Raw genomic sequence first — 15,104 nt, forward strand, 5'->3', positions numbered from 1 at the left:
CATCCCTTTTTATAGATAACCACTGATGGAGGCCTGAGATCAGATGCCTTGTCTGCTGCATCCCCATCAGTGAATGAAGGATGAAGAGTGGAATCCCAAAAAGGGAAACGATCAATCTATTTTCGAAATGGGTGCAGAAATCCTTGATTTTTTGAATTTGAAATGATAAAATGATGCCCGACAGAACTGAATCAACTCTGAATCATTTGTTACTTCCAGGACAAACTCACAGCACAAGGGAAACTTCTACAACAGGATACTTTCTATGTAATAGAGCAGGACTCTGGAGTTCTGTCCCGAAGCAAGGAACGACGAGTCTTCCTCTTTGAGCAGATTTTAATCTTCAGTGAACTACTGAACAAGGGTTCCTCAACACCACGGTATCAGTTCAAGAAGAGCATAAAGGTAAATGTGCAAACGAGTAACTAAAGATTGCATCATGATGATACTCCGTTCTTCACAATCAGCCCACAGAGCTGGAAAAACAGAATAATATAACATAGATTTTAGTGAGGGATCAAAGAGTTATGTAATTTTAATCATTGCATAGTTCACGGGTACTGACAGTTTTCCCTTATCTAACCCAAATGGCCTCTCTTAGGGGCCGAAATTGCCTTCCGCCTGAATGGGGCGCGCCTACCGATTTCCAAGGATTCCGTCCGCCCTAATGCATGGGGCGGACAATCCGGAGAAATTCAGGTCTTGGTGTGCTTTTTTTGAGTGAGGCAGAATTAGTCTCATCATTGGGGCGCAAGTACGGTCGGGTCGGAGTAGCCACCACCAGCGTGGCGGAAGTGGAGGCGGGCCGGAGTGGCCGACGCTGGAAGTCATCAGCGCCACGCTGATGACATCATCGTGCTGGCGCTTCACAACGTCCCTCCCATTCAGTTAAAGGGGAGGGCTGCTGCGAACTCTGCAGCCACTTTAGTGGTAAACACTGGGCCACCACGAAGGGTTTTGGCCAGGCCACCAGCCTGGCACCCAAGAGGGGGTGCCAGACTGCCTGTTGGTGGACCGGCCCAACCCATGGGCATAATTATCGGCCCTACCTGGCAGTCAGCCGACAAAAGATAAAACGTAGTCGCTGCAGTGCCACCTCCCCTTTAAGGACGGCCGCGCCGCTCTGCCACAGAAAGGTTACCGACAGAAAAAGCTGTCGGGGGCACCAACCGGTGGCAGTGCTGCTCCTACAAGGCAATTTTCAAAAGGGGCAATTTCCCACGGGACAATTTCGGAAAGGGGTCGGCGCGTGCACAACGCAGTGAGAAAACGAGTGGGATCGTCCCCTACACCGCTCCAAACTGAAGGAGGGCAATATCCAAAATGTTGGCCTCTCCGCGGAGACTCAGGGACCATTCCGCACCGACCCTTGGCCGCCGCTTTCAGGCCTTATAGAAAGGGGCAATTTCAGGCCCTTAATGTGTAAGCTGGGACAATGATTGTTTGGTGACCTGTTTAACAATGGGAAGCATCACATCAGTTCTGCTTTCTATGACGTACTTTCTAGCAGGGGCCACTAGATAGCAATGAAATGCAGTTACCGTGCCTGATATCTTTTAAGGTCCCTTTGTTAGCTTAGCCTAAGGATACAAAGATCAACTCAAAGTAGACTGGTTCTAAACCTGGGACTTTCCTGGGGTGGCTCACGTGATGCACAACTCACTGAACCACTGGAGTTGTTTCTCCCCCCTCTGTGGAGGTATGGCAGACTCTCGCTCTTCCACTCAAAGGTCCTCATTCCCACTGGCGCTCAGTGTTTCTGTTATGTATGCAAATCTCACCAATGTGTAAGACTTGCCACTAGGGGGCACACCTGTGGGAGACCTAAGGGTCACCTGTGCACCCTGGGTAAGCAGGTATAAAAGGCAATCCACCAGGCTGCTTCCTCACTTTGGAGTTACATTAAAGAGACCAAGGTCATAATGGTTTGAGCTTACAACACAGTCTTGTGGAGTTATTCTGAACATAACAATTGACGACGAGTTACAAGTCACAAACTTTCATGCGGTAATGGCTGCCGTTGGTATTCTTGAGAGATTTGTTGAGGGTGATGATTGGGAAGCCTTCGTTGAGCATCTTGACCAGTACTTCGTGGCCAACGAGCTGGACACGGCTGAGATGGCGGTCAAGCGCAGGGCAATTCTCCTCACCGTATGTGGGTCTTTGATATATGGCCTCGTCAAAAATTTGCCGGCACCGGGCAAACCAACGGCCAAGGCTTACACAGAGCTGTGCACGCTGGTTTGGGAACACCTCAAGCCAAAGGAGAGCATCCTAATGACCAGGTATCGCTTTTACATGCACCATCGCTCCGAGGGCCAGAACATGACGAGCTTTGTCGCCGACCTAAGACGCCTTGCGGGACAGTGCAAATTTGCCGGATCTTTGGGGGAAATGTTGCGGGACTTTTTCTTGCTTGGAATCGGCCACAAGGTCATTCTTCATAAACTGCTGTCTGCCGAATCCCGAGATCTGAGCAAGGTCATCACGATAGCCCAGGCTTTCATATCCACGAGCGACAACATGAAACAGATATCTTCACAGCATTGAAGCTCACCGGCAAGTACTGTGCATAAAATAATGCCTTCAGCAGGCAGAATTGTACATGGCAGGGCCTACACCACCGCAGAGGCCAGGCCTCGGGTGACTCAAAGGCCGCTGTGGGGTGTGAATGCGTATCCATTAACACCATGTTGGCACTGCGGGGGGCAGTCATAGAGCCCATCAATGTCGATTCAAGCTCTATGTGTGCAAGAGCTGTGGAACAATGGGGTACCTCCAGCGAATGTGCAAACGACCTGTGACTCACCACGTGGCAGAGTCAGCAGAGGACGACCGATCCAGCGCGGATCACGCTGAACGAGCAGCAGAGGCAACTCAACTGAGGATGAAGAGGAAATGTATGGGGTACATACCTTCACCACCAAAAGCCCTCCGATAATGTTAAAAGTCAAATTAAATGGCATTCCAGTCTCCATGGAATTGGACACGGGGGCGAGTGAATCAATCAGGAGCCAGAAGTACTTTTGAGAAACTGTGGGACAACAAGGTATAAAACTGAGCCCGATTTACACAACACTGTGCACTTATACTAAAGTACTCATACCTGTTATCGGCAGTGCAGCAGTGAAGGTATCGTACGACGGAATGGTGCATGATTTACCACTATGGATTGTACCAGGCGATAGCCCAATGCTGTTCGGCAGAAGCTGGCTAGGAAAGATCCAATGGAACTGGGACGACATCAAAGCACTGTCTTCGGTGGATGACACCTCGTGCACCCAGGTGCAAATTCCCAGCGTTATTTGAGCCAGGCATCGGCAACTTCACAGGTGCCAAGGTGCCGATCCATCTTGTTCCTGGGGCACGGCCTGTTCATCATATATATAATGTGAGAGAAAGTCGAGATCGAGCTAGATAGACTTCAACGAGAGGGAATCATATCGCCAGTCGAGTTCAATGAGTGGGCCAATCCAATCGTGCTGGTGCTAAAGAGCGATGGGACGGTCAGAATCTGCAGAGACTACAAGGTAACGATCAACCGAGTCTCATTACGGGACCAGTACCCACTACCTAAAGTGGAGGACCTGTTTGCAACGCTAGCAGGGGAAAAGTCGTTCACCAAGCTAGATCTAACCTCTGCTTACATGAAACAGGAGCTGGATGAACCGTCAAAGAAATTGCCGTGCATCAACATGCACAAAGGACTGTTCATGTACTACAGATGCCCCTTTGGGATTCGCTCGGCTGCGGCCACCTTCCAGAGGAACATGGAGAGTCTGCTGAAATCGGTTCCATGCACCGTGGTGTTCCAAGACGACATCTTGATCACTGGTCGCAACACCACCGAACAGTTGTACAACCTGGAACAGGGTCTAAAGCGACTAGACAGAGTGGAACTCAGGCTGAAACGCTCCAAGTATGTTTTCCTGGCGTCAGAGGTCGAATTTCTGGGGAGAAAGATTGCGGCAGACATAATCAGACCCATGGACTCGAAGACGGAGGCCATCAAGAATGCACCCAGATCACAGAATGTGATGGAGCTGCGTTCGTTCCTGGGACTCCTCAACTATTTTGGTAACTTTCTACCGGGGTTGAGCACTTTGCTGAAACCCTTGCATTTATTGCTACGCAAGGGTGACGACTGGGTTTGGGGTAAATCTCAAGAGACAGCCAGAAACCTGCTATGTTCTAACAAGTTACTTGTATTGTATGACCCATGTAAACGTTTAGTACTAGCTTGTGATGCGTCGTCATACGGGGTCGGTTGTGTGTTACAGCAAGCCAATGTGTCAGGAAAACTGCAACCGGTTGCATATGCATCCAGAAGTTTATCCAAGGCTGAAAGAGCCTAAAGTATGGTTGAGAAAGAAGCGTTAGCATGTGTATACGGGGTTAAGAAAATGCACCAATACCTATTTGGTCTCCAGTTCGAGCTCGAAACCGCTTACTTCACTGCTCTCAGAAAGCAAAGGTATCAACACCAATGCTTCGTCCCGCATCCAAAGATGGGTGCTAACATCGTCTGCGTATGATTATGTAATCCGCCACAGACCAGGCACTGAGAACTGTGCTGATGCCCTCAGTCGGCTACTATTGCCCACCACCGGGGTGAAAATGGCGCAACCCACAGACTTGCTTCTGGTAATGGGTGCTTTTAAGAGCGAGGGGTCACCCGTTACGGCTCGCCAGGTCAGGACCTGGACTAGCCAAGACCCTGTGCTATCACTAATAAAAAGCTGCATCCTTAATGGGAGTTGGTCGCCGGTTCCCGGGGAAATGCAAGATGAAATTAAGCTGTTCCACCGAAGTAAGGATGAATTGTCCATCCAATCAGATTGTCTCCTATGAGGTAATCGTGTGGTTTTGCCAAAAAAAGTCAGGGAAACATTTATATGCGATCTACACAGTACCCACCCAGGCATAGTCGTGATGAAGGCTATCGCCAGGTCGCACGTTTGGTGGCCCGGCATTGACTCCAAATTGGAGTCATGCGTACTCCAATGCAACACTTGCTCACAGTTGAGCAACGCACCCCGGAAGGCCCCACTGAGTCTGTGGTCATGGCCCTCCAAACCGTGGTCCAGGGTCCACGTTGATTTTCCTGGCCCTTTTCGAGGAAAGTGTTTCTAGTAGCAGTGGACGCTTACTCTAAATGGATTGAATGTATAATAATGACATCATGTACATCCACTGCCACCATTGAAAGCCTCAGGGTCATGTTCACCACCCATGGTTTGCCCAATATCCTTGTTAGTGACAATGAACCGTGTTTCACCAGCTCGGAATTCAACAAGCTCATGACCCACAATGGGATTAAGTATGTCAGGTCTGCCCCGTTTAAGCCCGCATCCAATGGTCAAGCAGAACGCGCAGTCCAAACCATCAAGCAGAGCTTGAAACGCATAACGGACAGCTCCTTGCAGACACGGTTACCTCGGGTCCTGCTCAGCTACCGGACGCGCCCCCACTCGCTCACCAGGGTTCCCCCTCCAGAATTGTTAATGAAGAGAACGCTCAAAACCAGGCTCTCCTTAATCCACCTGGATCTCAATGATCACGTAGAAACCCGACAGCACCGGCATAACGCGTACCACGATCGCGCAGCTGTATCGTGTGACATTGAGGTTAATGATCCTGTGTTTGTTCTCAATTACGGTCATGGTCCCAAATGGATTGCTGGCACTGTTTTAGCCAAGGAGGGGAATAGAGTGTTTGTTGTTAAACTGTTGAATGGGCAAACGTGCAAAAAGCACTTGGACCAGACCAAACTGCGATTCACTGACAACCAAGAAGACTTTACCATCTATGATCTACCAACACACACCCAACCAGCAATCGACCTCGCTGTTAACCACGAGGATGAACCCACCATGCCCGACAGTCCGGTCAGACCAGCCTTGCTGCCGTGCAGCAATGATCCGACAAACTCACCCATGCCAGGACTTCAACTCAGGCGATCGACCCGGGAACGCAGAGCGCCAGATCGCCTCAACCTGTAAATAACTTGTACGTAAGACTTTGCGGGGGGCGGGGGGAGTGATGTTATGTATGCAAACCTCATCAATGTGTAAGACTTGCCACCAGGGGGCCTACCTGTGCACCCTGGGTAAGCAGCTATAAAAGGCAATCCACCATGCTTCTTCCTCATTTTGGAGTTACATTAAAGAAACCGAGGTCACAATGGTTTGAGCTTACAACACAGTCTTGTGGAGTTATTCTGAACATAAGTTTCAGTGAGTGGTAGCCTTTTTGATTCATCAACTACTTCCTCCTGAGTGGGTTTCTCTAAGCTGATGCTTGTGCAAGTAAGATGCCATGATGGAGTTGGTGATGAAGTTCTGGATCTGGAAGCGGCTATCTGAAGAGCTGGCCTCTTCCTGCGAGGCAATCCATATGATGTGAAACATAGAAGAACTTGTCCTTAAAGAAATAGTTATTGAGTGCAAGGCATTGTAATACTTTGAGAAAGTACATGAAACTAATTATATATGATATGCCTTCCCCACCCATCTACTGCAAGCTTGCCTCTAACCATGCCATCTCCCATAGCCATTTGTCTCTGCCTGCCTGAGATGTCTAAGATTCCTTTTCCTGCAGACTCAGAGTTCTGAGTGATGGTACTCCTCCCTCAGTTGCACACCTCATATGATGGTTATGGGCAAGCTTTTCCTTTGTAAGGAGAGAAAAGAATGGTAAAGGCATGTGAATAACATGAACTCTTGCTCCATATGAGTGCATGCACGCCATGATGAGAGGTAAAGGTGCATTGTTCCTTTAAATGAAGTATCCTTAAGACCAGCAGATACCTTTGTGGTAGGTTATGTGAGTTGACAGAGTGGTTGTTGGTTAAGATGGTGCTTGCGTATTTTGAGATGTTGCCCTTTGCATTAATGAGCTGCAGGTTATGAAAGCAAGATAGGTAAGCAAGTGAATGAGGGCAGTATGAGTGGTAGAAGATGTGTAATGGCACCAGTGTCTAGACATACCTTAGTTGGCATCGTGAGGTAACTGAATCTCTTCTGGCACTGTGTGCCACTTCTCATGGAGGTGGAGGTTGCACCGATTGCCTGTCAACCTCCCTTCACTCTCCAGACTTGGGGTACAGAGGCCAATTGTAACTGCCCAAGCTGAGATCAGCTAACTCAACACAGATTGGTGATTCAATCTGTGGCCGGCCTGGCCTGTGCTACACCTACAAGGTTCAAATATCACGTTAGTAACGTCTCATTGAGGAAGCCTGCTGTGATCTACAGGTGAAGTTTTGCTTCTAAAGTAAAAAAAGCACTTTGGAGGTAATTGATATAACATCTGGAGATGAGATGAGGGGAAATTTATTTACACAGCAAGTTATTATAATCTGGAATGCACTGCCTGAAAGGGAAGTGGAAGCAGATTCAATGGTAACTTTCAAAAAGGGAATTGGATAAAAATTGAAGGGGAGAAAATTGAAAGGCTATGGGGAAAGAGCAGAGGAGTTGGAACTAATTGGATTGCTCTTTCAAAGAGCCGGCGCAGGCACGATGGGCCAAACTGCCTGCTTCTGTTGTAATATTCTATGATTCTAATTCATACACCTTTTCAGCAGTTCCTTTGTCTGATCCACTTCAGGTGAATGACCTAAAAATTGAGGATAATGTGGACAATGAACATTGCAAGTTTGCTCTGATATCTCATGGAATGTCGAAGCGGTTCATCTTACAAGCGCCAAATGCTGAAATCTGGCAAGCTTGGGTTCATGATATCAAGAAAATGCTCGATTTTCAACAGAGGTTCTTGAATGGTATGCACACCTTGTGTCCTATTTATTCTTTATTCCACATTATACTTTCGTTTTTAAATTTAAAATCATTCCCTTCGACCGCCCCCCCTCCCCCTCCCCCTCACAAAAATAAGCCTGTTGTTCACTCATTTAATTATCCCTGTTCATTGGTCTTGTGTGTGACTCTTCAACCAATATTAGCACATGGGCAGCATCTGCCATGTAGTAGTCCTGTGCAAAAGTTCTGTTTAGTACCCCTACATTTTACTAGACAATGATAATACTACCTACTTAACCTGGTGTCAAATCCGCTCATGTACAATCGTGAAGAAGCACATTTGCAATAGGTAATATAAAAATAGTTGACAAAATTATAAGCAATAGATAGCAAATGACAATGAACGATTATAAAGGTTTTGAAACACTAATGCAATTTTAGTACGTGATCCTTATGACAATTTAAACTAGCTTTTCATGCTTTAGTTGCATTGAAGTCTTATATAATATCTGAGTAATCGAATGATACTTCCAGTTCATAAGCACTGAATTTCGGCTTCTCCTTTTCCAACTTAAGCGATGACTGCAGGAGGGTGAGTAGGGCAGGTGAGAAGGCAAGCAATGAGGTCGAAGCCTGCTGCAGGATTACAGCTCTTATTATCACTCACTAACTCGCACTCATTCTTCCACGCTTACTCACTGACACACACTCTGTCACATTCACTCACATTCACTCACTGACTCTCATTGATTTACACACGCACACTCTCACTCAGTAACTCACCATCTTACACTCACCCTTTTTCTCTCGTATGCTCTTACTCTTGCACTCACTCTCCCATTCACTGTCTCAATCTCACTCCTGTAAACAGATTGTTAAATGGTTGAGTTGATATTAACATGAGACAATAGGAAGAAACATAACAAAAGAATTTGAATAGCTGAGGTGGTGGCAGGGGGTAAGGCAAGTCTGAAAGTAGAACAGCAGGGGCTGGCAAGTGGAACAGAAGCCAGCAGCCTGATAAGAATAATAAAAGCAGGTCAACACCAAGGATGCAAAATGTCCTGTCAGCACAGTTTTCAAAAAAGAGATCCACACCCCAAGCACTAACTTGCCTCCCCTCCCCAAAAAATAACCAATACATCATCTCACATCGCCAGTATCTCTTGCCATAAAGAAATTGTGAGCTATAGTTATGGTCTGAAGTTATTAAAGTCAATATTAAGGTCAGAGGATTACAAAGTGCCGAATAGAAAAATAAATACCTTGATCTTGCATTGGATTTCAATGGAACAACAACAACAACTTGTATTTATATAGGACCTTTAACGTAGTAAAACATCCCAAGGCACTTCACAGGAATTTTTTAAGACAAAACAAATAAATTTGACACTGAGCCACGTAAGATGACCCAAAAGCTTGGTCAAATAAGTAGGTTTTAAGGAGCATCTTAAGACAGCGGAAGGAGCATTCGGCAAACCAGACTCCCACCCACCCTTTCCTTCAACCACTGTCTGCCCCACCAGTGACAGAGACTGTAATTCCTGCATTGGACTGGACAGCCACCTGAGAACTCACTTTTAGAGTGGAAGCAAGTCCTCCTCGATTTCGAGGGACTGCCTATGATGATGATTTGATGATGAAAAGAGGAAAGAGAGGTCGAGAGGCAGAGAGGTTTAGGGAGGGAGTTCTAGAGCTTGGAGTCTAGGCAACTGAAGGCCTGACCACCAATGGTTGAGCAGTTATAATCAGGGATGCTCAAGAAAACAAAGGTCAGAATGGAAGTGGGATAGGGAATTAAAGTGAAAATGAAAGGGAGCACAGGGTCACACTTGTGACAGCACATTGGTGTTTAGCAAAGTTGGCAGCTAATCTGCACTTGATCTCCCTAACGTAGTGGAACTGGAACAAACGGCTGGATTTTCGATCCTGCTAATTTCGGGGCGGTAATGGCGGCGAGGTGGTAAAGTTTGCGACTGGGAACAGTTTGCGTCTCAGTCAGCAAAATTCATCAGCTGGGCCCTGAGTGTGGAGCGGAGCGCTAAGGGAGGCATCAAACACTTCTTTTCAGGCGGTAGGCTGGCTAAGCAAGTGAAAATCCCGAGCTAAACATCCGGCCTCAGAGCACTCTAAGAGAGGCCTGAGGTGGGTAGGAGGGGGGGGGAGAAACATAAAAAAAACTCCACCAAAAATGTTCCCAATAATAACTTACGCCACCACAACATAAATCACAAAACAAAACAATCACACTTACCTGAGGTCAGCATTACTTACCCCACTGCGGCCGCTACAGTTCGGACCGGCAGCTTTCACAGGCGGTCCCAGCAGGGCGCTCTATGAAGCGCTATGGATCGGGCGGCAGCCAAAAGTCGAGCTGGTGTCGCAACCAGGGGCATTGCACACTGGCTCGCCTCTTCCGGGCTGTAATGCTCCACGGCCCGTTGAAACCGGCACTGACTGTCCTGGTGGGGCGCTGGAAGCTGGCCTCCCGCCCGGAAGGGCTTACTGCCGTCATTGCCAGGGCAGCAGAAGACCGAAAATCCAGCCCAGTGTTCAACTTATTCTACAAAAGAGAGGCATAGCTGGGACCCATGATGGTTCCCATGGTGACACCTTTTATCTGAAGGAAGTGAATGGAGTTAAATAAGTTGTTCAATGTGTGAACAAGTTCAGCCGGACAGAGGAGGGTGGTGGTGAATGAGGACTGTTTCAACTGCTGTTCAAGGAAGAAGTGGAGGGCCCACAGGTTGGAAGGATAGAGATATATAAGTATTGTACGTCCATAATGAAAAGAACATGGGACCAGCAAATCAAAATTGATTCAAGTAGTAGAGGAGGAACAGATATGGATATAGGTACTGGACAAGGGGAAAAATAAGAGTCAAAATGAGAGAAATGAGTTCAGTGGGACAGAAACAGACAGAAATAATACAGTCCAATTCTGTTACTGTACCTTAGGGAGAAGATAGATGTGAGCTCTGTAGTGTTGGGAAACAATCAGGCAGTGGAAGGGGTGGGGAAGGAAGATCTCCAGTGGAGATTAGGTCATTGTGGGAAATGATGCTTTGTGTTCAATAGTAAAGTTATGCTCCAGGGAAAGAGGATGAGTATCAGTAAGGTACAGGTCATTCTGCCATACAAACTACAGTAGAATGTGTCGAGTCACAAAGCTACATCTGCTAACTCATGGCAGCTGGATTTCCCAAATCCAAGGAAACTCGGCAGGTAAAAGGAGGCAAGAAGAACTGGATCCATAAGGTATGCGCCTTATTAATGCTATCAAAAAATAAAGACAAGAAAATGGCAAGTTTCCATGGACTCGGGGAAACCCAGCCGACATGAGTTTAAAAATAGAAAGCTTGTTAAAATGGAGGCATGCAGCCTCCTCAAAAGCTTTCAGTGACCGATCTGCCTCCTGAGAGTGGATGAGCTGTTCCCCCTTCCCTAATCCACCTCCGTTAAAACTGGGTAGGCAGATTCGAGGCGTGTTGAGTTCGGGTTTGAAATGTTTTCAATTTTGGCTTCCAGTTCAACCAAAACCCACCCGTTTGGGGGGTTAAAATTAGCCCCTATGATTTAGATTAAGACATGGAGTTAAAACTGGATTCTAGTTCTTCCAATTTCTTGTTGAAAGACCTAATTAAAACTAAAATGAGCCTGTGAATTAAATTCTTGAATGCTGGTAAGAAGATAGCTGAAGATGTAGGCCATGATACAGGGTAGCAGTATATGTATTGGACTGTTCAGACACCTAAGGACTCATTTTAAGAGCGGAAGCAAATCTTCCTCGATTCCGAAGGAATGCCTATGATGTTGATGACGTGAATTATATATTTCACGCACATTGGATAAGTAGTTTAATTCCATCTTTTATTGACCACATATTTATAAACATGTCCAATATACTTTTGTAAAATCAATCTATTGTACATGTTTTATTCTGTACTTGACCAACATATTTTACAAATGAAGCATTCCACTAATAATCTACACTTTACCTTGAGGTAACACAGCAAGCACGGTTTGGGTACAGCTCCATGTACCCACACGTGTCAGTGTGCAGTTAAACTTAGACGACGAGTACCTATTGTTTTCCTGTTTCCAACTACCTAAAGTTTAGCAGCAGTGTGGTTATGATGTAATCCTAATTGCATGCAACTGACATCATTTGATTTGGAAACTAAGGGGTGAATTTTAACTCCCAAAAATGGTGGGTTGGGGTCAGGTGAGATGTCAGAACTTTAAAAATTTCAAACCTGACCCCGACACGCCTCCAACCTGCGCACTTCCGGGTTTAAGGCAGACGGAACAAGGGATCGGACCCCCCAACTCCCCTCCCAGTAGCATCTGCAGGCTTCCTACCTGAGTGCTCCCCACCCAACTGGAAGCCAAGCCTGTCAATCAGGCCGACTTCCGGGTATGGATTGTGGCAAACAAATAGGCACTCTGTGGAGTCAAAACATCATAGCATGCGGGAAACCTGGGCTTCTGGGTTTCCCATCTGAAACTCCAAACCCCCAGCCTACGCAACCCACCTCTGTCAAGATCGGGGCTCAAGCCTTATTGACTGTAAGTTAAGATTCTGTATAGTTAGATCAAACATAATTAATAATAACAGTGGTATCCTGTAAAACTAATGGAAAGTAGGAGTATTTTGAGTTGCAACATATGGCTCTTATGGTAGACCAAGAACATTGTGGTCTTCCTTGCAAAGAGACCAATAATGTAAATCACTGCCGGAGGTATTAGAATGGCCTTAGTCATCACTCTAAATATATTATTTGTATGAACAGAACAGTAAGAATCAATGATCAAACAATGTGTTTGGTTTTTTTCTATGGTCTTAATGCAAACCAGCTTTATGTCCCGTTTTTAAATTATCACAGTCCACACGTAATATGTTGATCTTTATTTCAGCACTGCAATCACCAATTGATTACCAGAAAAATGAAAATGGTGACAACTTTTTCGGTAAGGCACAAGCGGGAAGACTATCTCAACCCAACCTCGGGCCACGTGCCTCCAAGGGCACTCCAGGCTTCGATAAGTAATAACAGCATGGAGACAAATATGAGCAAAACAAGACACCTACAAATTGCAAGAAAGTCCTTCAACCTAATTTAATAATAGATGAATATCACACATCATAGTTAAAACATGGTAATGGTTGTCCCCTACTGCTACTTTCTATTAAGCAGGTGGAGCTAAACACAACTAGTCGTCAGACTGCCAGTGCTCTTATTAAGGTTAAGATGAATGAGACGCCTCAACTAAATTTTTTAACATTTTTAACAGTACAATCATCCATTCCTAATGGTTTATAATTGACATCATCAGTAATTCACAGATCTCATCTGGGCCATAGAATTTACTCAGGTAAATACATCTAATATGATAAAATCACCAAATAATACTACATAGACCTGTTGTACAAGATAAAAACGGGCAGTCTTTGGAAGTGACGATCCACTTCATTTTTCAATTTGGTCCTTTTTAATATGTTCCTTATTTCCAAATATTTAAAGTTCTTACTATTCTTTCACTAGAAAAAAATCAGCTTGCTAGATTGTTTGTTGACTTAACTGATATCTTATTACATTAATAATACAATTATATATAACATTAAAATTAACTGGTCTGAGGCAGTGAACAGGTGTAAGCATTCATAAAGATACATTTTTCTTTCAGTGTAGGGATTAGAGTAGTAAGACAAACCACACCCTGCACGTGGGAGGTTCTGTCCTCAATTTGGCAACCTTCCCAACGTAAGCAGCTTTATATTGCAGAATGGCCAGTGGCTCCTACCACAATACTATTGTTCTTTATGGTAAGGTATCCTTAAAAAGTTTCTTATATCACTTGATATGAGATGTTATTAAAGCCCCTACTATTACAGAAGTGAATGACACAAACACCTTTAGCAAGATTCACAAAGTTCACACAAAATGTACCATGTTATTGCAGTAACTTCATTAGCCATTATATGTATGGAACTACTTTGGAAAGCTCTGAAAGTTACTTAAATGTGGCAAAATTACTTTGTCATCCATGTTAAAATGAAATCCTGAACTCCAATGTGCTGAGATGATGGGACAAATGGCATGAAATAAAATCTGAATAATTGAGGGAAGAGAAAGAGACAAAGAGATAGAAAAAAGAGATAGAGAAAAGAGAATAGAAACAAAAAGGGAAGTTAAAATAAATAAATGTTATTCTGTTTGAGGTTAGTTAGCAGTGACTGCCCTGATGGCCAATGCCAATGAATAAGGGAGTTTAATGATTATGTTACAAATGCTGAAAATGCATCAAGAAATTGTTTGCAGTTAACAACTAGGTAATTAAATGGCATTGGGCACACTTCCTATCCACAAGCCTTGTTTCTAGTTGTCTCCATTTTCTGTCAATATTTCATGTCAACATTTACAATGGAAAAAACCCATAGGAACATGTCAATGTTTTATAATTGAAAAAACATATATCAACATGTTTTACACTTTAGCTGCAGGGCCTCTAGCTAGCAAATGGTGTTGTATTGGGCAAAGATTTCTCCCATTACTTGTCCTTCAATTTTTAATGTTTCTAGAGGTAAAATTACAAAAAAAATCCTTTCCCTGTTGCCTTTTTTCTGGCTGTTCTTGCTTCCAGGCCTCCTGTACCTTGTTCCTTCACCATTTTGTTGGGGTCTGTTGCCTCCGATATACTGGCCTAACAGTCAATCCTCATCCCTACTCACCCCGCCATGGTGGTCCTGGGATAGTCCAAGGGTTTTCTGCCCATTATTTGCAAGCCCCACACTAGTTGTCATTTGCTAAGCACTTCCTATGATCTCACACCATCTGTGGGGCATCCTTGTGATATTCAGTAGTAAATCAACTCTTCAATTCTAAAAGTAATATCAGAGATGGGAAACAGTAAACATCAGACCCCAGTCTGGCACAACCACCATGGCAGGGTGGCAGGTAAGTGAATTAAAAACATGTCACAAGTTAGGCATTGTCCTTTATCTTTTCTGGCATGTCTCTTTAATATTACCTATTCTGCTCAATTTTCTGCAACTTTTCTTTAATACCACATTTTACTTGTTTACTTTTTCCCGCAATCATTAATACTCACTGCTCTTTTTACTCAGGCTCTTTCTTTAATTTTTAATAACTTAATTATCCTCTCTTTTTCCTAACACTTTCTTTAGCGGCCCCAGTCTGCATTGTTTTTCTTTCCCCACTCTTTAATAAGATATTTACCAAGCTGAATTTTTTTTTAAAGAGTTTTAATAAGCAGAATGTTTTTTTTTAAAGAATTGTCCTTGGTCTCAGTATGAGCAACACCACAGGTTTATCAGTATAT

The 15,104-nt window shown here is 44.7% G+C and overlaps 1 protein-coding gene across 1 annotated transcript in view; it reads left to right on the forward strand.

Moving 5' to 3' along the window:
* The window catches only part of LOC139254239 (kalirin-like), a 113,345-nt gene extending 98,465 nt beyond the window's left edge, over positions 1-14,880 (forward strand). Inside the window, exons 11-13 of the mRNA XM_070873657.1 lie at positions 220-405; positions 7,612-7,783; positions 12,678-14,880. Coding sequence (XP_070729758.1) covers positions 220-405; positions 7,612-7,783; positions 12,678-12,811 — 492 coding nt within the window. The 3' untranslated portion in view covers positions 12,812-14,880. The remainder of the gene's footprint in view (positions 1-219; positions 406-7,611; positions 7,784-12,677) is intronic.
* Positions 14,881-15,104: the final 224 nt, after the last annotated feature.

This window comes from Pristiophorus japonicus, chromosome 3, assembly GCF_044704955.1.
Source record: "Pristiophorus japonicus isolate sPriJap1 chromosome 3, sPriJap1.hap1, whole genome shotgun sequence".
Lineage (NCBI taxonomy): Eukaryota > Metazoa > Chordata > Chondrichthyes > Pristiophoridae > Pristiophorus > Pristiophorus japonicus.